Source organism: Hylaeus anthracinus, unplaced genomic scaffold, assembly GCF_026225885.1.
Source record: "Hylaeus anthracinus isolate JK02 unplaced genomic scaffold, UHH_iyHylAnth1.0_haploid 0, whole genome shotgun sequence".
Lineage (NCBI taxonomy): Eukaryota > Metazoa > Arthropoda > Insecta > Hymenoptera > Colletidae > Hylaeus > Hylaeus anthracinus.
In genome coordinates, this window is record NW_026533254.1 from 20,117,690 (window position 1) to 20,141,982 (window position 24,293).

Consider the following 24,293-nt stretch of genomic DNA (forward strand, 5'->3'; position numbering starts at 1 on the left):
ACATCTCAATTATCACGTCTTCGACTGCTGGCCACGTACCGAAATGATCGAGGCGTCCGTCGACTCTGCAACGCCAGATAAAGAAACGTGCTTACCATGGATTGGGTCTGGGCCATCCCGTGGTCTGTCCATTTAGTATCCTCAGTTTATCGTAAACACTTTCGGCTGGACTTCCAGCACCGACGCCGACGCCAACGGCGGGCACTCCTTGCTGCTGCTGTTGCTGTTGTTGTCGCTGCTCCTTCTGTGCCGCCAAGTTTCTCAGCACCCTGTTGATGGACGACACCTGAAACAGCAAACGAGAAATACGTTAGATCAGCGGTCCTCGAGTTTCTATGGTAACGTAACGTTTTTTTATTAATCATTTGATCTTAAACAGATTTATCGTCTTTGATATATTATTTTTAGAATTATGTCATCTAGTTTCCGTAAAAAAAAGTCCTGTCACCCACCAGTGGGTGACGCAGTACTGTAACAGTGGAGGCTCTCTCCGCCGATTACTCGTTATTAGGCCACTTTTCCTCCGACCGAGGCCAGGCGGGAAATCCTCTCTCCCTCTCTGTCCCGTATTTTCTCGGGAGAAACGCAGCCAAAGGGGACGAGTGCTCGCAAAAGAAACAGACACTCGGTTGTTTCCAATCACGTTTAGCTGCAACGCGTTTCCAGGGAGCGGCCTTTAGGAGATTGCACAGTGGCTCGAGAGGCGTCGTTCGCGGCATTGGATTTATTATAAACATGAAACACCGTGGGGCCACGGTGAGGGGCAGAACGGTGGGGGGAGATGGTTAGAGAGCGGCAACAAGCGAGGAGAAACGAGTGAAAGAGGAAGAGAGGCGAACGAGGGTGGGGGGAGAGCGCTTCTGCCCGATGAAATGCGATGAGAGCGGTAATTAAAACGATGCGGTGAGCGGCTGCCGGTGTGTCCTCCACGAGGGAGTTAATTACCTCCGCCTTCAATTATATCCGTCTCGCGTCACTCCAAGGGGACTTCGGCTTCTGCCAACCTAAGTACGCGCGCCCCGCGTGTCTGCGACTCGCTCGGGAAACACGTGTATGCAACAACGCATAGCGCGCGATGCTACGCGCTCGATACGCGTCTTCCGCCAATCGACGGGCCTGCCGTGTTAACGTTGGTAATCCTGCGACCGCAATTTCCTCGCGTCTTCCTCGAACCAACGAAATTAAATGACAGGTTCGAGGAACACCCTTCGCGTCGACTTGCCTTGGATTAGAGATATATTCGTGTCTCGCTAGTGTATACTTTGATGTCTGAAAGGTGGCGATTAGGAGAGAACATTCGTGGAGCTTTCGTTGATTATTGCAAGTGGAGGAGTTGAACGAGGTTAGGAAATATGGTTGGACATCATTTTTATATTCGATTCGAAATGATTCGGGGACGAGGCAGTTCTGATAACTGAGTAGCTTCGGTTAATAGACGTCCACTAGGTAATTCTATGAGTCTTTGACGATGGACCTCCACGATCGTCCATGGTTTTGAGTAATTGAAGCTACTGAGGTTACTGAATGGAATGGAGGTTACTGAGCTCAACTATAGAGGGCTGAAGAGTACTGAGCTCAGATACTAGAGGGTACTGAGCCAAGAGGGTACCGAGCTCGGTTATGGTGAACTATAGAGTACCGAGCTTGCATATTGGGTTGTCCGGAAAGTCCATGTCGATTTTTGGTAGGTGGTACAGGTCTGAATATATCCAAGCGATTGAAAACAAATATTAGGTTGTCCAGAAAGTTCGTGCGAATTTTTCAAAAAAACTTCAAAGGCACATTTGAATTGTAACATATATTTATTGAATTACATAGGTACCATTTTGTTCCACAAACTTTCCACCTTTTAAGGGATGTACATATACATATGTATATGTTATTTGTTTTCAGCCATTTCGACATATTCAGACCTGCACTACCTATCAAAAATCGGCATGGACTTTCCAGACATCCAATGACATCCATACATCCCTTAAATGTTGGAAAGGTTGTGGAACAAAATGGCACCTATGAGATTCAATGAATATGTATATTAAAATTCAAACGTGTTTTCGAATGTTTCTTAGAAATTGGCACGAACTTTCTGGACAATCTAATACAAGAGGCTAGGGGGCACTGGGCTCAACTATAGCTATCTCGAAAGTCCTGAAAAATAAATCTGGATAGGATTCGTGATTTCGGCGAGATTAAGAAATTAAACACTGCGACAAATGTTAAGCTACCTAATCTTCAAAAGTCCCGAGACGTGTTAATTAGCTGCACATCAAAAATTAGGGGGTCGGACTGTATATTTCACTGTGAAAAGTTAACGCCAACTTCAGCGCGCGAATACCTAACGATGCGTAGAGAAAAATATAGAACTCGAGAGAATAAATTGCGAAACTATCGGCAGCAGGAGAACCTACCGCTTTAGTTCGCAGGAATTCTTTTACGACTTGGCTGGGATTTATACGAGCTGTAAGTGACAGAACCGACGAAAGCAGCTCGCAGGAGCGGAGGATAAATAAAAGATACGATGGTAAAACGAATGGAGCCGTGCGCCAACTAGCTGGCGGATATTCTCGACCCGCGCGCATAGTTTCCTCGTAAAATTATCATTCCGCGAGACGAGATGATTTTTGTTTAATCGTCGTAAGTTTACGGAAAATCAAATTTATTAATCGAAAATAAAGCGAACGAACGAACGAACGATGTTTACAACTTATCTTATAATTGAAATTATAGCACGTGTGTATACTGTTAGTTTTGGTTTCAATCATTGAAAAAGATCTTCTGTATTATTTTCGAGAAATGAATATTTTACGAGTTATTTACGAAAAACTTCCTATACGATTCCACCCCCAGTTTTAATTAAAATTTGTATACCAAGCTATATAATTCGAGAAGTATTGACCATACAAACTTGATTCACAAATCGGAATATTCATTTGTTTAATATCCAGAACTTTTAATAATCTGATTTACGTTCATTATAAAGTAGAATAAAACCAACACCTTTATTCGATAAAATGATTATTTTAATTAAATATCCAGTGCAATGCATAAACAAACCAGTTTGAATAGAAATTTGATGACCTCACGAGATATTTTAAATAATTATCCGTATCATAGAAAATGCTCGAACGTTTGCATGCACCGTTGCACTTGTAAATATAAAAAAACATGGCCCTACAAATACGGTACACTTTGAACCATAACTATAATTTTACAGGCACAGATCTGATCAAACCTCCGTGCCCCACGATACCTTTCCCAATTGTACGTCTATCTTTCGCCATTGTATAAGTCGATATTGTATAAGCCATGTTTCAGAGTTCTTAGAGTGAGAGAGAGAGCAACCTGTTTCAGAGCGAGAGGCAGAGCGAGGAGAAATCGCGTGTCCAGGATTACGCGCGGAGTCCTGGGATTGGCCATGGGAGATTTTCGTTCCCCGAGGTTTGTTAGACCCGATGTCAGGGTTCCACGGCGTTGAAGCGAGCTGACATCTCGGACCCACGAGCGGAGCAGTGTCATCCCCCTCAGTGCACACGCGAACCCATCCCCATCACGGACACGTCCCAAACACGAAACAGACATCACCGATACTCTCCCTCTTCGATGTCCTTCAACGTTCCGGTTGTTACGCTTTCCTTCGAACGCCGTAAGCATTATAAACCTTATTCCCATTTATCCGAGACCGCGTATCGTATTTTCAACATCCTATATGTACTCCCTCCTCGGTCAAAGGGTTAATCAGCTTATAACTTTCCATGTTTTCCAACTACGGTAACTCGCGTATTGTTGTATTCTATAGATCCTGGCTGTAGATCCTCGTATCGAGACGGTTCGGACGATTCTCTGGTTCAAAGGGAAGAGTAGCAGGCTTTATAGGTTCGGGAAAGATAGAAAATGGAAGGATAGGAATTATCGTGAGTTTAGTGGTCGGCAAAGGATAGGTAGCGAGGTCGAGGTCCGGGATGACTAGTCAGGATGAAATCGTCAGTTATCGAAGGAAGAAATTTGGAATGTTTGTTGCTGGAGTTTGACGGAGGATGAGAAGAAGACAGTTATCTTGACTAAAGCTAATGCAAAGACTATGTTGGCATACAACAGTATATTTTAGAGAAACCAACGGAAAAAATCACGACGAATTAGAGGTCTTTAGGCCCGATACTTTGCGAGAAAAGAAATCCGCAGAAGTACGGCATAATTTTCGTTCCAACGAAGCAGGAAACCCCCTTTAACGCAAACAAAACACCGTGAACGGACATCTCGAAGACTGACGAGCGAATAATGAATTCGAGAAACCGAAAACGATAAATTAGCGATACTCAAGTTAACTCGACGATCTGGTTGACGTAACGGCAAAAGGGGCGCGGAGTCAACGACTCGATGGCAGCGGTTGAAAACGTTGTGGGACCGAGCACCCACTCGAACGAAACTCTTTTCTTCGAAATCGAACGAGAAAAGCGAAGTGTGTCTCGCCGTTTCAACGTTTCGCTAGTGGCATGCCTGGCCGCGACAAAGCGCGCCATTGTGGGATCGATTTCTAGTGCGGCGACGATTGTCGCGGTAACGACGAGGGTGACACACGCGGCAAATGTCGCCTGTATAAAGAGCTAAGAAGCAGCGATACTTGTGGTCGACGTCGATAATAATAATAAAAAAAAAAAAAAAGAAAGAAAAAAATAGTGAAAAAGGAACTGGGCCAAAACAGGCAGGACACTCGATGTCACACCAGAGCCCGGATTGTTGTTTGACAGGGGCACCCGTTCTTTGGGTCGCTGGCTTTTGTCGTCTTGCCACAACGACTTCTCATTGTGCGGGGATTCCCGACGTCGAGTGACTTCGATGCGACGGTTTTGTGCCGCTCGCGGTATCGCATAGGCCTGCAAGTGTTTTTGTTAGGGATGGATGATGTCGTTTCTGGTGGAAAGGTTGGGCGAGAGTTAATCGTTGCGAAAATACACAAATTTGAATATTTATAGAATTTTGTATGGTTCGGTAGTAGACACACACGTGACTCTGAAATCACACATTTAAATCGAAATTCATTTGATCTAAATCCGTAGGATCACCTACGAACACTCCAATCGCAACAATTACTTCGCAATCGTATTATCCTTTCGATTTATATTAGGTTGTCCCGAAAGCGACTTGCACGCAATTATTTGATGTGATCGTGTTTATATAAATAGACAATCTAATTTCATAGACATACATGTCGTAACAGTAATGAAGCAAAATGAATCGTGCATAATTCGGTAATGTAATATAAAATATCGTGCGTGTATTACTGATTAATAAAGCGAAAGAAACTTTTCGGACAACCTAATGTAACATGATTAGTACCTGTGAATGGTTCTATCATAGAATTTTTCAGAAATCGAATATGAGATGTGGATTATGGAGGGTTAATTGCGCCAAAGTCTTTTATGATTCAAAAATGATAGAAAAGTGTCGTCGAATTGTCCGTTCCGAATAATGCTCGACCGACACAAAAGGCCTCGGATATTATCGCGCGTCCGTGCGACTCGCATAAAGAACGACACGCGGCGGGGGCTTGAAACACGGAAGGACCAAGAAGAATCTGGCGGATCGATGAAATTAGCATGAACCGTGAAGAGAGCTAGGGGGCGACTCTTGAAAAGGGTCCTCGGATAGAGACGTCATAATATTACCCTCGCGCGACGTCTGCTAAAGGATTCGATAACGAGCGCGATAGTAATTCAAAAACCATCGCTAGAATCGATTTGGAACCGATTGACCATACAGTAACGGTTAACCCGTTGCACAATAATTAGTTCTTTAGTTTGTTTTCGAACAACAAGTTATTCGCGAAAGAAATTATAACGCACCTCTAGTATCACTTTCTTTTCTTTCATATATCTTCGTTACTTTTCACAATCTTGTAAAATACTTTGAATCGATCTTGAAGAGAATTGAATTGCCTACAAAAAAGTTAAACAAGCTTTTCCCCCATCTTCCGAAATACTCCACGTAAAGTATCCCCGAATATCGATGTACGGTTTCTATTAACTAATTCCCACTCGCACTTCTCTGTCCCGCCGAATCTCCGAGTATTTCCAGCCGTGATTTATCGGGCGAGGTTATTACACAAAACAGGATACTAGACGGTCGTTCGGTGAAAACGTTACCGTCGCCGAACGCCGCCCTTAACCGAGACTTTCACGACTTTTGAATAACCCTCGTAAAATGCCTTTGACCACGCGCCCTGGAGTCAGCCGAACTACTATTTCAGGATGTTTTCGCGATAATAAAGCCGCGGTGTATGGGGCTCGTTCAGACCCCAGGATAACGGAAGTGGACTGAATAGAGTGCGAAAGAGAGGGAGAGTCGCACCCTTCGTTTCTTCCGCTCTTCGTGCCTTAATACACTCGACTCGCGGCGCGTACGAGCGAAGAGAGGGTGGCGGGAGACGAAGGGACGCACAGGAAATACGCGACTACCGCGGATAAGCACTCGTAAAAATTGCACTCCCATACAAACGCCGAGCGTAAACAGTATCCGCGCTGAGAAGATAATGCACACGCTATTACCCAGACGTCACGCAGGAACGGCATTGTGACAGCTCTAGCCTCGATGGCTAGAGCCACCCTCTTCCAAGATACTGAATTTTTCTCTCGGACGCTCCATGTTGGCGTCATCGACCAAGTCGCTAATAACGTCCTTGCGTTTACTCTTCTTCTAATCTTTACTCGGTTATATTTCACTGGACGATCTCTTGTCGAAAAGCTACGTATTTATTTATTTATCATCGATCCAGACACTCTGTGGAAGTGTTTGGACGCAGTTACAGTGTTCCCATTCGCTGTTATTATAGCTGTGCCATCGGCAAAGGTTGCTGTTGTCGCGTTGGAGATGGTCGATACGTCGGAGGCGCGAGTTAAAAATAACTAGGGCCCCAGGATGCTGGCTTCAGGCGCAGAGCTAGTTTTGCCATACTCGAACACCTAAATGCATTCTTTCTGAAGCCAGGACATGTCTGATGACCATGACTTTGAGCTTATACAAAGGTCCACACATAGAGTCCTTGCCAGAGTCTTTAAAAAAATGCTCGTGCTATCAGGTCGTCCCATAAGTTCGTGCCGAAGACTGTGTCGAAATTTAATTAAAAAGCACAGAAATTTTCTAGTAACGGTATAATGATTACTTTTCAGATTATCTTTTCTTGCGACACTTAAGAGTATGTTTAACATATTAATTTGAGAAATAGAAGTATAAACGGCTCGAACTTTTAGAACGATCTAATATATTTCGTTCTTTGTTTCCTGGAGTAAGTTGCGACGAGTTCGCTGTTCTGTTCGGTGACGTTTGCCACTGTGCAATGATGGGATTTAACCGAGCTTTTTTCGCCGTTCTCGCGTGTTTGCTATTCGAAACGAGACACGGGGGCGTGCAATGATACGTGACACGTGCTACGGGAGCGGCATACATCGCGCACACGAGATGACCGCGAGCTGAATGTCATAACCTGTCATTAAGTCACCCCTCTGACTGCTCGCGCGCCAAGCACCGCAGAGTCCTATGCAATCGTCTAAATAACAGGTTACAAGAGTCACGTAATAAGAGTGTATACCGTGTTGGGCGGCTTCCTCCCGATATTTCATAAAGATTCACATATCAATAATATTATAATATAATTATCTATTGTACATTTTTATATACTGAAATTTCTCCGTAAACAGACCTCTCCTGTTTACATACATTTACATATGTACAATAGGACGATCGTTGAAAATTAAATTTTCTCAGACACACCATAAGCAGCTTCGTTTTGGTAAAATATCGAGAAATTTTCCTCGTTAGAAAAGAATTAAAACACATGCCGCCAGACGATCGAACATATACAGGGGGTGGCTCCGTAACGAAACGTCTCCCACGAAATACTGTATGGAAAAAAATCGGCGCAATTTTTCGGCGATTATTTCCAATTGCGAGTCGTAACGAGCCCGAAAGGCCAGAAATTGGGGCGAATCGGCGCCGCCACGCGTCGATACGCCGATTTGCAGTATAAATCTTGCACCCCACGTGACGCGTAGTCGCCCCACGCCGCGTGGGAAATCCTGCTTGGATCAGGTCGAGAGAAAAAAGACGCGAACGCGTGCAATGTAATTGTAAACGTGACAGCTCTATTATATACGCTCGAGGCTGCGACTCTGGTTAACTCAATCTGGCAATTTCAAACATTCCACCCTTTTTTTGGGGGGGATGAAAATAGGACATTAATGCGTTGATTGCCAAGCGATAATTTTCTATAGGACTAGCTCTTTCGTATCTTACGGAGACGTGCAACTTTCGTTTAAAATATTTTGCCAAAGAATCGGTCCTTTTTCAAATAATTTTTCTTCTTTCCTTTAGGAATGTTTTTCTCGTACGTAATATAGAAATTGAATTCGATCGAGGTTGTGCCATTTCTGGTAGGTTTAGTATTAATAAATAATCCCCGATGTTGTATCGTCAACTGTCAATCACTCGGCATTAACCATCAATCCTCAAACAACTTCAAGCGTCATCAATCATCGTCAATCGTCTTGAATCGTCGTCGAAGGAATTATATTCCAATGTTAAGTCACCGATTAAATAATCGCGATATAGATTAACCGGCTGGCTCGATACGGAATCGCGGAATCGTCTGGCGCGAGCCGCGAAAGGAGCCGGGAAACCAATTCCCAACCGACGAAGACGATCCTTTCCTCGTGTATCGTTATCTCGCGGGCCATTATTCCACGAGTTATCGCCGCTGGTTTGATTTATCGCTCGGAACACCAAGAAACTTGGTCGAGCCCCCCGTCGCGTCGTGGCTCGCATTTCTGAACGGTGTGGTTATATAGCGGCTCGAGAAAACATCAGAGAAGTGATAATGCATAAACGAGGATGCAAAGATAGTGGACGAATGAACTTCAAAATACATGGTTCTACTACAGACAACTTTTCGTCGAGGTTTCATTTGTTCGATTTTGATAATATTGTGCAGAATCTCTGAATGTGAAATTGAGAAACTTCGCAAGAAATCATTGAAAATTAAATACCAATTGCGAGTCATCAATTTACTGCTAAACAGTTAGATCCATTTGTCCCAAAATAAAATTTGAATCTCAGTCGAACAGTTAATTACCTATTGTAATCAAAACTGGCCTCTCCATTACGTCAGAAATCCTTTCAGGAAGAACAAATATCAATTGCGAAACCGACAGGGGTTGGGACAAGCGGCTAAAACATGCAAAAACACAACAAGGAGGGAAACTAAGCGGGGCAAAGAAATTAAGGGTCGAGTGATCGCACGGGGCAAAATACAAATTACATTTAAATAGAAGTCGAGGAACGCGAGGCATTCGCAATTTAAACCCCAAAGAGAGAGAGAGTGAGTAGGTTGAAGGTCTTGGAGAGAAGAGAGCGAAAGAGTGCAGCCCCGGAGTGAGGAAGAAACATGAAAGGGCCCTGTACAATTCTGAACTGTACACAACGCGGAACATCTCTGCCCCCTCTTTTTCTCTCGTCATCGAAAGATCCCACAGTGTCGGACGCTGGATATAATCACAGCTTTCGATCTGGAACGGTCGAGGGTAATTTTCCACAATACAAGGGCTGGTTCGAATCAATGTTGAATTTAAAATACAATCACTACTCGATACGTCGAGGAATTTAAACATCTAAGAATATAGAAATCTAGGAATCCAAGAATCCTAAAATATAAGAACTCAAGAATCCAAGAATCCAAGAATCCAGGAATCGTAGAACTCAAGAATCCGAGAATCCTAGAATCTAAGAATCCAGGATATCAAGAATCCAAGAATCGTACAATCCAAGAATTCAAGAATTCACGAACTCAAGAATCCAAGAATCTAAGAATCTAAGAATCCAGGAATCGTAGAACTCAAGAATCCGAGAATCCTAGAATCTAAGAATCCAGGAATTCAAGAATCCGAGAATCCTAGAATCTAAGAATCCAGGAATTCAAGAATTCACGAACCCAAGAATCCAAGAATCTAGAAATCAAGATACCTAAATATGTGAAAGATCCCAGAGTGTCGGACGCTGGATATAATCACAGTTTTCGATGTGGAACGGTCGAGGGTAGTTACCGACGATACAAGGGCTGGTTCGAAGACGTCCGAGGGGTGGTGCCGCCGATCGTGGTCGAGAAGGGGGGATGCGGTATTTAGTAACGCGACGGGGGGTTCCCCTGAGTAATACTGGGGCGGCGTGGACGCCACGCGTCGCGCGTTATTGCCTTCTGCACGCACGATGGAGAACGCACCACCAGTAACCCTCCTCTCCTACGGGATTCCTATGATCCCACCGCTGGATCATAGTTCTCGAAGGGTATCGCGCGCGGTACTGCGCAGAGTCACGTGCGTGATTTTCTCCATTATCCCCCTTGCATAGCAATCGATGCTAGATGATGACAGGTGGGTTACTCTCGCGTCTGTAAGTATTCAACTTCATCTGGAGGAAATTAGATTCTCGAGTGGATGGGTTACTAGAATGGAAGGGGTAAATGAAATAGTCGGTTATTTGGAACCTAATTGGGGTTTTGAACAGGATGTCGGCGGGGTTGGAGTTGGTGAGCAATTTTTGTCTTGCTGGTAGATTTTGAGACTTTGGAAATCTTTGGGTAGATCTGGGGTAGATCTATGTTTGTTAAATTCGTAATCTGAGATTCTTGGATTCTAGGATTCTAGGATTCTCGGATTCCTGGATTCCTGGGTTCTTAGATTCTTGGATTCTTAGATTCTTGGATTCTTAAATTGATGGATTCTAAGATTCTTGGATTCTTGGATTCTCCTGGATTCCTAGATATCTACATTCCTAGATCCTTAGATCCTTACATCCTTGGGTTCTCAGATTCCTAAATCCCTAGATACCTAGTTTTCCAGATCCAGTTTCCTCATTCCCAAAATTTCCAATTTCCGTACTCGTCATTAGCAGATGCAAGAGTTGCTCTCCCAACAAGAACACCAGCGTTATTAATATTTGACTTCTCGCCGAAGATCTCGTCGAACAAAGCCATCGACGAAAAGGGATCCAAGGGCCAGGTACCAATAAGAGTAACTGGGTCTTCAGGATTCCGACGCGGGGCGAAAAGTAGTCTGAGGGGGGGAGACCAGTTTCGAAAAAAATAAAACTGCCCGGCGAAGATCGAAGTCCCTGATAGCCTCCTTAAGAGGAAAATGTCGAAGACAATCGGGCAACCTGTAAACCGATATCCTTCGGCTACACCGGTTTATACACGGTTCGCGTACGAGCCACGTCTTCGGGATGACACACGCTCGTTTGTAGGCGAAGGACAGTCGATCGTCTCTGATTGGACGAGACAGCCGCTACACAGTGGTTGAACTTGAACGGAGACGAAGAGGCTGGTATAAGGTTGCCTGGGCGGTTTTAAATGATGTTAACTGGCTCGACGGAGATACTCCTCGTCGGTTAGTGTCTTCCGACTGTTACTATCTCGCGCCTGTATTTCTAGAATACAGCGATATACTCATTCGTCATGTGAAACTAGAAAGATTGCTAGACAGGAGTAGCAATTGTCGACGCTATCGATTGAAATTTGTGGAATTTGGTAAAATATTTTTGTTCTAACGCACGAGAGCACAACATTTTCGAATCGGCTTCTGGTTACAGAGACGATAATTAATTGCATATTATAATGCGAATGGGCGTTGAGAGATTTTGTTGTCACTTTGAATACGATAGTCTCATTGGTTTTTACGAAAAACTGTTTCAAGAGCACCGGACCTCGATAATCCAAGTACTTGTATAATTTCGATACGCAGTGTATCTCGCGCGAAATTCGTCAGGTCAAGAAATTAATTCCATAAGAGCACCGTCCGGCGCGAGAGCGGGGGTGATTAAAAGGGACGACGGTAGAAAAAGGCTTCGGCGACAGCGCCGTAAAGGATCGACCATGGAAATAAGGGACGAAGGAGAGTAGAGCCGATCGTGCGAGAGAGAAACGTGGCGGAGAAGGAAGGAACGGAGGAAAACGTTGGACGAAGGGGATGAAAAAGGGTGAGAGTTAGTGGCGGTTCGGCGAGAAATACATAATGCAGTAGCTGGACGTCTCCGACACCCTCTCCCTCCTTTTTCCACCCTGTCCGCCAGCGGGTGCTATCTAGAGCCCAAGAAGAGGGCTGCCTGGGCGCTCCGCGAGAGGACATACAGGCCGAAGAGAAGAGGGGTTGCGCTCGTGGCACCGACTCGAAGGAGGGGTTGGTAACGCGAGAGGACGAAGGGGTGCATTGATTTACGCGGCCAGGGCAAGGCGAGGGTGTCTCCAAGGCGGACGTGCAGGGGCCAACAATTCACTCGCCTCGGGTTCCAGCAGCCATCCATTACTTTGGCTCTTCCACCATCCGAGAGATCCACCCTTCCATCCCTTGGCTTCTTTCTTTTTTGGCATTGTTGCGGTTACTTATCGCATATATTGCGAACGACAACGTTGTCACGTCCGTACGGATCTTCATGACCACTCGTGGTCAACTATCGTCGACTAGGCATCGAGTTGGGACAATTTTTTTTATTTCAAAATCACGTCTGATTGGGCAGACTGCAAGCTTTGATTTCTCAAAATTATGGAGAGACGCTTGTCCGAATATAAATTTAATCGTAATGTGACGGTGTGACGGTGAGTCCGTCTTCTTGAGAACGAGGGTTTCTTTAATGAATTATTTACCGAGAATTTTCGTATTATTATAAAAAATTCGAAATTTTTAGGTAATCTTCCTATCATTACAAATAACAACCCAGCCAAATTTCAAATCGTTTCATCAACTTATATCGAAGTTATGATAACAAAAATAAACCTTTAAAGCCTTTTAAGGTTCGGGGTAGATATATTTTGTCGAAATTGTTTGTCCGTATTTGCAACGTTTGTGGGACATTCGACCATAAAAATTACTAAAATAAATACCACCGTACATGTACATATGTGTGCTGAGCTTATCGACTGAGCTCTTTTTAAAATACATGAAGTTGAGCTGCAACGAATGCCTGTGTGTATAGAGAGCCACTGCCACACGAGATTACATTCGTTTGGTCGAACTGACCGCGATCGTTCCCTTCGGAAGTTGACGTTGACGTCTCACCCCCAAACACGGAATCACGAGTGGTTGCTATATACTTTTCCCTTCCTTGATCCAACCTCGAAAAATCATTTGCAATTCGATTCTCGTTACACCTTCAAAAACTAAACATCTCCTATCTCCAGTCTAATTCAAAAGTTCCTATCGCGATATTCCCGAGAGAAATCACGTAATTTTTTCATTTCTCAAAGTGGGCCTTGTACAAGATCGCTTGTACCACGTTTCATGTTGATTATTTGTATTTGCAAAAGATTACGCGTGTTTTTAACATTTAAATAAATACGCGTGTAAAACCTTTTGTACAAATTCCTTATAGATTGAATAACAATCTTCAAAAAGTACTACAAAAAATTGACGGTTTAGACTAGAATACCCGATACAGAAACTGTTTAAAGTCTACTTTGGTCGGATTGATCAGACCAGTCGCGAAGGGTTGGCTCGAGTGTCCGAACGATGGCTAAACGCTGACCATGTGACATCCACACCGGTGTTTCCTGCAGCTCTCCAAGTTAGGGGTGGAAAATCACGAGTACCACGAGGGAGTTGAATCGGGGGTAACACGATTTCCCGTGGTGGCCAAGCGTGTCCCTTTAATTAATAGTCTCCCGCCATGAATGGACGATCCCAGGGACGTGTTTGCACGGTACTTCGACGGGCTGGACCAGACTGGACGACTGTTTGGACGACTAACCGTCTCTATTAGCACCCTACTCACGCCTTCCGACATTCGAACTTTAACCTAATTGCTTGTTGCGCGTTCGACGCGTAAATGCGTTAGCACTTTAGATACTTATCGGCTAGACTGCCGATAAATATCGACGTAACGACACGATATCATCGCAGGAATCGACGGATCGATGAATGTCACGAATACAATAAAATCTCTACGATAAATGCACAGAAACCATCCTCCCCACCACTCAGTCCGGAGCTTGTGCATTTCAGGAAACGTTACTGTATCCCTGCCATTTCACTCCGATCGGAAAAAGTAATCGTTCTTCGAGAAATCGAATCGCGATACTCGACGAGGTAATTTATAAAATGGCTTATTGCGAAAAATGGATTAATATTGTCCCGATGTTATTCGGGCTCGTTCACGTAGACTCGAACGGTCTCGAAATGAAAGCGCGACGGACATTTTTCACGGTACGCGGGTCCACCTTTGTGAGCCGGACGAGAACCACTGATAGTATTCCGGAACCAGTGGTGCGAGTAAACCAATAACGCGCCCGCCACGCTGGGTGCCAGATTCAAATCCGACCGGGGACCGAAACGGCGCATTCGACGGCGAAACGGATAGCGAAAGCTTCACAGGACATTTCGAATCCGACGCCACGTCCTATACCCGGTTCGGGTTTGTCAAATCATTGTCCATTCGATCGTTCAGCCAATCCCTCCTCAAGGCTGGATGATACATTTTTAGTTTTTAAATGGCTGGAATTAATTCGACGACACTCGGACGGTTCCTGTCAGAGTATCGGGTTGTTCGAAAGGTTTCTGATTTTTAACGCGTAAATGAAAACCGATGTTTCCTGTGCAAGGGAATCATCTCCGATGACATATTCTCCGTTTTGTTCTATGGTTTCTCCCCAGATTTTGACCAAATTCCAAGCGACGTTTGACAACCCTCGAGTCGCAATTTTACAAGAAAAATACCCTGTTCGAATCTTTCGTTGCTTTTAATCAATTTCTGATAAAAATTCTCGAAATTAGCTCGTTTTGGGCGGGGGACCTGGCCTTAGCCCGTAAGCAAACTCAAGGAAGTTTCCCCGAAACTATTCCTCCGAAGCGAACAGGAAGTCCTCGAACCAGAATGTATTAGCGCAAAATTGTTCCGACGGGGGTGGAAGATTCGCGACGCACCGGAGTTTATTCCCGCACCTTTTGCGAAGTCGAGGCAGGAGCAAGCTGCCGTTCCGGGATATTCAAGGATATTCCAGCCGTTTTACGGGGTGTACGAAGCGTATCCAATTTGATGGCATTACAATAACGGGGGTAATGTCTGAGAATAATGAAATTTCCCTCAATCACCGCGACCCGCTCGGAATACGTTCGTTCCTCCTTACCGTTCCTACCTTTTCCATCCCCCTTTTTCTCTCTCCTTTCATCCCCCTTCGTCTGTTCGACTGCGAGCCTTCGACACGCCGAGGACACGGAAAGGATACTCGCCAGAAGGAAACGCAGGGACGTTCGAGCGATGGCTCGACGTTCTCAAATCGATTTCGTACGCGTGTTATTTCGCTCTTTATCGGAACGGAAACGAAATACTTGCGCGATTTTATTCACCGTCGAATTCTGATTACGCATTCCTCCGTTCGCGTACCAAATTTGTTTTCTTTTTTTCGTTATCACGGTGGCATCGCGGAGACGAACACGATTTGAATCGAACACATCGCGGAATAGAATGTTAACGACGTTCGTTTATAACTATTTTTACCGCGTAGAAATAACTAGCCTCGGAGACAAATTTTTCAATTAAATATTTTACATGGAACTGACCCATTCATTGCTGAGCAAATGTAAAGCATTTTGTCTTGGGCGTTACGATTTAATTCAGGTGTGTAAATAATTTAGATTATTCGTGTTTAATAACGACTTCCAACGCACGTTTCACTTCGCGGTCACGTAGCCAACGCTCTTTAACGTAGCGCAGTTGCAGTTGCAACTATCGTTCGTGTTGCAAGTATCGCGAGAGAGAAATTGCTTCTACCGCGATGCTCCTTTTATTTCTCGATTCGGTCGATCTGGTTCTACGCTCCGCCCCCTCTCCGACCCCCCGTTCCAGAATTCCCGTCTCAGCCGACGTCGACGCAATAATTCTCGGGCGAACTGTACATAATGGAATATTACACGGGCCATTAAAGAAACGTTAATCTTACCCACAACAAGTTCAGAAGCGCTTACAGGATGCTCAAACGCGGCCGAGGATTATACTTTGTGCACCCGCTTTGATCCTCCTTCGCCCCGGAGGCTCTCACCCGACCCCGGCCGCGTTCGTGTAATTTGTTAAACCGTTAAATTCCGCGATCGTCTCGACCCGCGTCGGGGCAACGTGTTGGAGCCAACGCGTTTTAATGTCCCTAAGTAAATCTTGGGAATTACGGGAGGGTGTATTGAAACTTCCACGTTTATTTCGTCGTAGCGTGCGATTTCCCTTATTTCTTCGCTTTTGGAACCCACTGATACACCTACTTTCCTGTGGGTACAAGTATCATCCTGATTGCATTGCTTTGTGGAAGTTTGGTGGAATTGCTTGTGTTGTTCAAAATTTACATATTCGTGTTTTTTTTTTTTTCTTTTCTGTAACCTTGTGCCATCTTTATTCAATCCAGATGGAATATACTTCGAGGTACTCTTTGTTTCCTGACAGGAAGTATAGTCTATTTAATTTAATTTCACACGTTTCTTCGCTTTTGGAACCCGTGATATACCTACTTTCCCGTGGGTACAAGTATCATTGCATTGCTTCGTGGAACGTTATTCGATATTTATGCTTGTGATTTTGATTACTTGGATAAGTATACCATTTAATCCATTCAATCCACCACTGATTCGTTGCGAAGCGTACGATAGACGAGACGAGAAACGAAGGCATCGATGTATCGAGAAAACGTTCCTTTCGTCGTTTCCAAAGCATCCCACCCCCCACCCCCCACCGCCACGCGTTTTTAAATTCCGCGCGATAGCCGGAGAGCGGAAGCTCCGAAGCAATCTTTCGGATGGCCCCTGTTATTTCTATCGGAGACAGTTAACTTCTGACAGTTTCCCTCGGTACGATAAAAATGCCCGACCCCCGTCCCGTCGTCGTCATCCCTTCCTTTCGGAATTTCTGTCGGAGCATCTGCAGGAGGGTGGCGGTGTACGTACACCTCGAACCCATTACGAAGGCGCGAGGGAAAGAAAGTGGAAAAAGGAGAGGACGAAGAAGCAAAGTAAAAAAAAAAAAAGAAAAAAAAAAAGAAGAAGAAAAGAAAAAAGAGGCAGACGGGGTTGCGAGGGAGGGCGGCACAGAGGGACACGGCAGAGGAAAAGAGAATTTAGCGACCCTCTTTCGCTTTTTACCCCCGAGCAAGTCGAGAGCCCCTTAGCCACCGTTTATTGGACGCATGCAAATATCCATGGCAACGGGGGACCACCATGAGAAGCAGAGCCCCGTCGTCGTGAACTCTGAACGTATCAGTGGGTGGAGTATAAGTCTTCGAGATCGCTTGTAGAAAAAAAAAAAAAAAAAAAAGAAAACCGAGAGATGTCGGGGAAAAATTTCCTTTTGATCCGTACGTTATTCCTTCCGCCCTCGGCAATATCTTAATTGATTCCTTTATCCCGATGGAATGCGGCCCATCCCTGTCCCGAAGACTGCTACCGTTTCATCTGTCTGGCTACGCGGCAGTTTAAAAGGTAGGGGTCGCGATTAACTCGTCTGCGTGCGATACAGTGGCTTCCATGTTTCGAAATTTAAGGCTTCGTATGTTGAATGCTCGGTTATTTTACGCGGCAGTGTTTATATTAATAGACGGCCTTATTTCTTGGATGCCGGTGTTGCAACAGTAACGGAGCAAAATGAATACGCGATTCGGTAATGTTTTTAACGAGCCGACTTCATTCTAAATTTCAAGGTTCATTTGCAAAAAAAGAATTACCGAACATAATATCAGGTTGTCCGAAAAGTTTCTTTCGCTTTATTAGTAACTAATACATGGACAATAGTTTATGTTTTACGTTGCATTACTGAATCGTGCACGATTCATTTTGCTCCATCGCTGTTACAACATGAATATATATGAAGTTAGATTGTCTATTTATAGAAACACGACCACGTCAAATAATTGAGTGCAACTCGCGAAAGAAACTTTCGGGACAAGCTAGTATTATTATAATTATTGATATTATTGAACAGAATTCGATAAATTGTAAGAGAATTGTCTGTCTTTCATAAACAAAACTACGAAATAACTTTCCGATCAGCCTGATATTATATTGGGTTGTCCAAAAAGTTCGTGCCAATTCTTAAGAAAAATTCAAAGACTCGTTTGAATTTTGATAAATATTTATCGAATTACATAGGTAATATTTTGTTCCACGACCTTTCCAGTTGCCACCTTGTAAGGGATGTACACATACATGTTATTTGTTTTCAACCATTCCGATATATTCAGACCTGTACCACCTACCAAAAATCGACACGTACATTCCAGACAACCCAATACTAACCTCCTTAAATTGACCAGCCAATGCTTCTATGCCAAAGTCTTCGGAGTTCTATTCGTAAGTTTTCAAACGGAGAACGAAATAAATATCTCTAAGAAGGTGTCGAAAAGTAAGCTCGACGTCGCGACTAGGGAATCGACAACGGCATGTCGCTTTCCTCGCACGGAGATTTCATCGGCTCGCATAAACACGCCCTCGTAACCACCTAGCAGAAAACTGATTTCCATCCCCTCTCGGCTATCTATGTAAACGCGGTTCTGTTTTGTATGCGTGGGGAAAGCCCCGTTGATAACACGCTTGCGCGCTTACGACATCCAACCCTCTGAAAGTCGAGCTCCATTACTCGCGTTTTGCGACATGCTTTACAAACTGTCGTCCTTGTTACACCGTGAAAACCATCATCACCGTTCCGCTTAATCCTCGCCACGTCTCGAACGTTCCGAGCCAGCTAAACCTTAAGAATCATCGTATCTGATAAGATCGTCATACGAAGGCATTAATCATCGACAAACATCGTCGAACAGTGTTGAACGGCAGCAGTCGTCGTCGATCGATATCACCAGTAGCCGTGTCATTAATCGTTAGCCTTTTGTTTAATTACGTGTCGCAATCGATGAGACATACTCGAAGCAATTTGTTGTAGTTCGTAAGGAATGGACGTTGTACTTACACTAGGAATGTTGTCGTTCGTGCAGACACCCTCCTGAAGCAAACGATCTCTGATCTCCCACGCAAATATAGAAGGGCACTCACTTTTGTACAGGGAAATCTTGCTTACGACTTCCGCCGTGGCTACGCGTGGCTTGCTGCCACCGATGGCTCTAGGCCTGATGGATCCGGTTTCATAGTACCTGCAACAATATTATTTTGCGGTAAAATGCGGTAGATGGAATATACAGGGTGTCACACCTAAACCGGGCCCCCTGAATATCTCTTCCAATTGTGATAGATACGAGAAATAGTTTACAAGCAATTTGAATGGTTCGGAGTGGGGCCCGTGCGCTGCGATACATCTTTTTCTCCAACGTCTTATTTTTTGAAAAGATCTCAAAGTCACGGATGTGTTCTCGCTCGTGAATGCTCGTAATAATATGACCTTGGCCAATCTCCTTAAAAGATAGGACGTCGAAGAAGATGTATATCGCAGCGTATGGTCATCTCTAAACTCTACATTCAAATTGTATGGAAAATATTTTTAGTATCGTTACAATTGGAAGAAATATTCAGGTGGTTTTGTTTAAATTTGACACCCTGTATATCAGCCGAGGGCGTTCGAAAGACGCTTCAAGGAATCAAAAACATTTTCCAGAAGCGTGTCTCGAAGCAAAATAAATGAGAGTGATTTATGATACGCATTACAGTTTTAGAATAAATCGGAGATCCTTAGAAGACGATAAATAGTAATGTGATTTAGATTCGTCACGTTTACTGCCTGATTGATCCTAGGCTAAAATTTTGTCTCGAGACAATTGGAAACCATGTTTCGAAAGCCACAACTGCTGAACGTATTTCGTCAGCTCTGATCGCGAGGGCCAGGAGGTCCCAGAAAATGTAAGGTGCCAAAACAAGCAATATTTCAACCAACCTGCCTAGAATCTTCGACACGCAGCCATTGCTGACCTGCAGAATCCTGGAAATGTCGCAAGGTCGCGCACCGGAATGCGCCAGTTCGACGATCTTTTGCCTCGTCGAGTCTGGGAGTGGTCTACCGCCGACGAACACACCTCCAAGCTGATTCACTCCGCTGTGACCTAGAAAGCAAAAAGCAGGGTTAGTTGAAAATTGTCTGTAGGTTCTAGTCCTCTTAGTACTCTGGACCTAGGCCCATTAACAGTTCTAGTACTCCTAACCCTCTGGACCTAGGCCCTCTGATAACACCATTGCCTCCAGAGTTTAGTGTTTAGTGCTTCAGAGTTTAGTGCTTCTAGTAATTAGTAATTACTATTCTAGTATCTCTAATCATGTAGGCCTAGATCCTTTAGTAGTTCTAGTACCCCTAACTCGCTAGATCTGGACCTTCTGTACCTAGACCCCTCTGATAACTCCATTACTTGCAACCACTTGAACTTGGGTCTTTTGGTAGTTCAAGTGTCTACAGTCTTCTGGACCTAGGTTCTGTGATAACTCGAATGCCTGTAGCGTTCTGAATTCAATCCCTCCTGGCCCTATGATACCTCTGATTCTTTGAACTCGACTTTTTTGGTGCTCCTAGTGCCTCTAGTATTCTGGACCTAGGTTTTCTAGTAACTCTAGTACCTCTGATCATCTGAATTCAAATCTTCTTGGTTCTTTGGCACCTCTAATTCCCTAAACCTACGTCTTTCGATAACTCTAATGCCTCTAGACCTTCTGTACCTACGCCCTCTGACAGCCCCATTACTTCCAGTCCTCCAACCCTAACCCCATAGCCTTCACTGGCCCTGCCAAACTGTTTCGCAACCAAACCTAGCCCCGAACTCTAACCAACAGAAACATTCAAACGTGTTTCCCCGCCCCTCGAAGACGCTCTCTCCTTTCTGCAAATAATACCTCCGTCGCTATAGATCACGTATTTTTTGTATCCCTCTTTAGAACGAGGAGAGAAGAGCGTAGGTATTCTTTCTTCGCGTGGATATCGTCGACTACCAAAGGGGGTTGGACGAGTCGAAGCAGGGGGTTGCCCGACGGTGTTATAACGCTGGCGAATCCCGTCGTAGATAATCTTTGACTCATTGTGTCGTTGACAAGGCGAACGCGACTCGCTGGGGTGTGGCACTCGACGCATTTCAAAATCAGGACTCGCTGTCCTCGAATTCCTTCCCGATCGTTTACACTTCCGCGCCAGCCGTGCCACGCCCCGAGTTTTCGGGGGTGGAAACTCCGGGATCGCGGCCTTGGACCCATCCAAGAAATTAACAAGGCAAAATATATCGCAACGATATACGGTGTTATTCGTGAACAAAAAATCGCATAAGACACGAAAGATAATGGAGATGTTTAAAAACTTTGTTTAATTGGATATTTTCAGGGCGTTTCCAAAAACAGCGAATCGTGACTCTTGCTGCGATCGAAGACTGGGAATCTGTTTGGTCTGGCGTGCTCGTTACAGCTATGCTCGAAGGGACAAAAGGTGGAAGATACCCCGGAAACGATTTTTTTTTGCGACAAGGGGGCACTTCGCAGACAACGGCTGACAGAAATATCCAGACGGGGCTAATTCAACTTGTTGGCTGGTAATAAACGGTGAGTTATAAGGGAGATTTACGAGCGTACACGATCGGCGAAAAAGGGGGAGAGCTCTCACGGTCGATTGACTTTCAAAAATGGGCCCTAGCGCGCAAATTGCGAGCGATTTCTCGCGTGCCAGTAGGTACCTGAGGTAAAAGTGTTCCCTCTATTCAGCGAGACCGTTCTCGATGGGCATCTACAGGGTGTTTCGGAACTCCGAGCTCGGACTTGAGTGGGTAACAAAACTCTCGACGAGAAACAAAAAAGCCTCGATCTGCTCGCGGCTGGCACAACACGTGTTCCATTGTACTGATTTTCCTTTTAAATATCTTTTAAATATGTTCGACCTTTCAATGACCAATGGCAATCGTTGTTAATCGTTATAAATGGTCATAAAACGTCATTAATCGCCGACGAACATCATCGAGCGATCGCAATCAATAATAGTCGTCGCGATAGATCGTCGTAAAACGTGGTTAATTGTCTAAACCTAATCAATCTTCGACAATCTTTATCAAACATTATTAAACTTCGTCTGCTGTCATAATTATTATGATAGCATAAATTATTATAAATATTTTCTTCGACCTAGTAGAGTACGAAATTTTGATATAGTTTATCATAAAACTGGGGTGGCCAATTTAAATCGAAATAGGGTTAAATGACTCATGTTCGATCAAATGGCAATCAAAGGGAATTTTGTTAAAATCCTAGATTAAACAAATACATGGAACAACTACCTTAAGAAATTAAAACTTCTAAAATCCAAGTGTTCGTGTATTTTTGATACGCAGGGTATTCTCCAATTAATACAATAATATCGTTCTGGTCATGTTCAGGATAGATTAGGTTGTCCCAAAAGTTTCTTTCCTTTTATTAATAATTAATAGGTATATACACAATATTTTATGTTTTATGTTACATTACAAAATTGTGTACAATTCATTTCGCTTCGTTACTGTTACAACATCAGTGTCTAAAAAATTAGATTGTCTATTTATATAAACACTGTCACAGGATATAATTGAATGCAACTCGCGAATGAAACTTTTTGGACAACCTAATATTTATTAAATTAGCTTACAAACGCACAAAATCTACACTCTACTCATGGCTCCCGTACCGATATCACAAGTACCCGAGAGAAATGGTGGGGTCGAACGAAGACAGCTAATGAAATCCTAATAAACGAGAGGCTTAGAACTCCCCTGGCGCACCCTCCAAACTGATATTTAATACAAACGTTACAATATCAAAACACGTTCTCTCGCAAAATGCCCACTCGAGCGCACCCCTTCGTCGCGTAGTTAATACGGAGGCCAGGTTTACACTTTGGGCGCCTTGAACGCACGCTCGCACACACTCGCGCCAACCATCGTAGTAAATAAACAGAAACTCGCACACCGACCCCCGTAACGCCGGCAACTATAATTCTCTTGTGTTCACGATGGTCACACAACAGGAGCGGAAAATAGCTCTCTAGACATGCATGGTGTTTGCTAGAGTTATTATCGCTCGTTAAGGACTGGCATTCGTAACTCGCCGTTCCCTTCTCCCTCCCTAACTTTCTGCTCGAGCGACACTCGGACACCCTCGGGTTACTTTTTCGTTTGCTTATTTGTCACTCGCGGGTTGTCCTTTCCCTGCTGATTCGGCGATAGTAACCAGCAAGGTTGAAAGAAAAGTGCAATACAACGTAAATGTAAGACGTTTGCGAATATTCAAACATAAGGTGGTTGTTAAAAGGGTGACTATAGAATGTTAACTCGTTTCGTAATTGAAATTGGAGCACGTTGACTGGCAGACTGATACTCCAGAGAATTTCTACTTTGATTCAATTTTGTTTACAGACTATTGGAAACTGGGTAATGGACCATTTCCTTCCTTTAAAAAGGGGATAATTCCCTACTAAAATAAACTAAACGCCAATAATCGAATAATCGGAACCAACTACACCGCAAACATCCGTGAAAATTCTACCAACTAATCGGTGTTCCAAGAAGACATATTGTTTCGCCGTAGTATTTGTTACGGTTACCCATCCCGACGCGCGTTTAATCCTCAAGAAAAGCTGTATCGTAAGATTTTTCACAACCGACAGCATGATGAATTGCATACCTCACGGAATCTTGTTTAATCGATAATTGATCGCCGTTCTTTTGTTTCTCTTTACGGTCGCCGGCAACTAGAGAAGCAAATAAAACCGCGGAGTTCGCCCGAGGAAATTTAATCGATGATAATAGCCGTATCTTTTTTGCCTTTGTTGGCGCTAATTTCTCCAATCCCTCGGGGGGAAAGATAAATGGATAGATAAATAAAGTGCGCTCGAACGTTCCTCTTCCTGTCGATGGAGCCCGGGGTTCCGTGGCACCGAAAGTGGCGCTGCCTATGTCGAGGGAAAAAAGGGAAGCTCGTTTACAAACGAGAAACAGAGCCTCGCTGACGCGACAGCTCAGACGGGGCATTCATCATCCATACTTCTTGTTACTCGTCTTCCTCACCTTCTTCTTCCTCGTGGCCTTTTTAGCCACTTTCTTGCCTCTGCTTCTAGGTGGTCTTCCTATTAGCGGTGTAACGTAATCAATTACGGGGAACGACGTCGTACCTGGTCGTTCGCGACACTTTCCAGGTGCTTGCGATTTTAGGTGTACTCTAACAAGGATGCTCCACAATTTTTGACTGTTTAATATAGGAAGGGCGGTGTTCAATTTGTACTATGAATTAGGAAACGGTGCCCCAAAATGTTTACTGTTTAAAGAGTAGAAAGGGTGCCCCAAAATTTCTACT

General features: G+C 44.2%; 1 protein-coding gene and 1 long non-coding RNA gene across 3 annotated transcripts in view; one reads left to right on the forward strand and one right to left on the reverse strand.

The window, feature by feature from the left end:
- The window catches only part of LOC128886450 (paired box protein Pax-6-like), a 94,044-nt gene that overhangs the window by 41,476 nt on the left and 28,275 nt on the right, over positions 1-24,293 (reverse strand). For both annotated transcript variants that reach the window (XM_054141382.1, XM_054141379.1), the window contains exons 3-5: positions 19,885-20,050; positions 18,970-19,150; positions 96-286 (exon numbers count right to left, since the gene is read on the reverse strand). In XM_054141382.1, the coding sequence (XP_053997357.1) occupies positions 96-286; positions 18,970-19,150; positions 19,885-20,050 (538 nt within the window). The remainder of the gene's footprint in view (positions 1-95; positions 287-18,969; positions 19,151-19,884; positions 20,051-24,293) is intronic.
- LOC128886829 (uncharacterized) lies at positions 163-5,740 on the forward strand. The gene is made up of 3 exons (XR_008459919.1): positions 163-338; positions 3,352-3,643; positions 3,797-5,740. It is a non-coding gene; the product is annotated as an uncharacterized LOC128886829 (long non-coding RNA).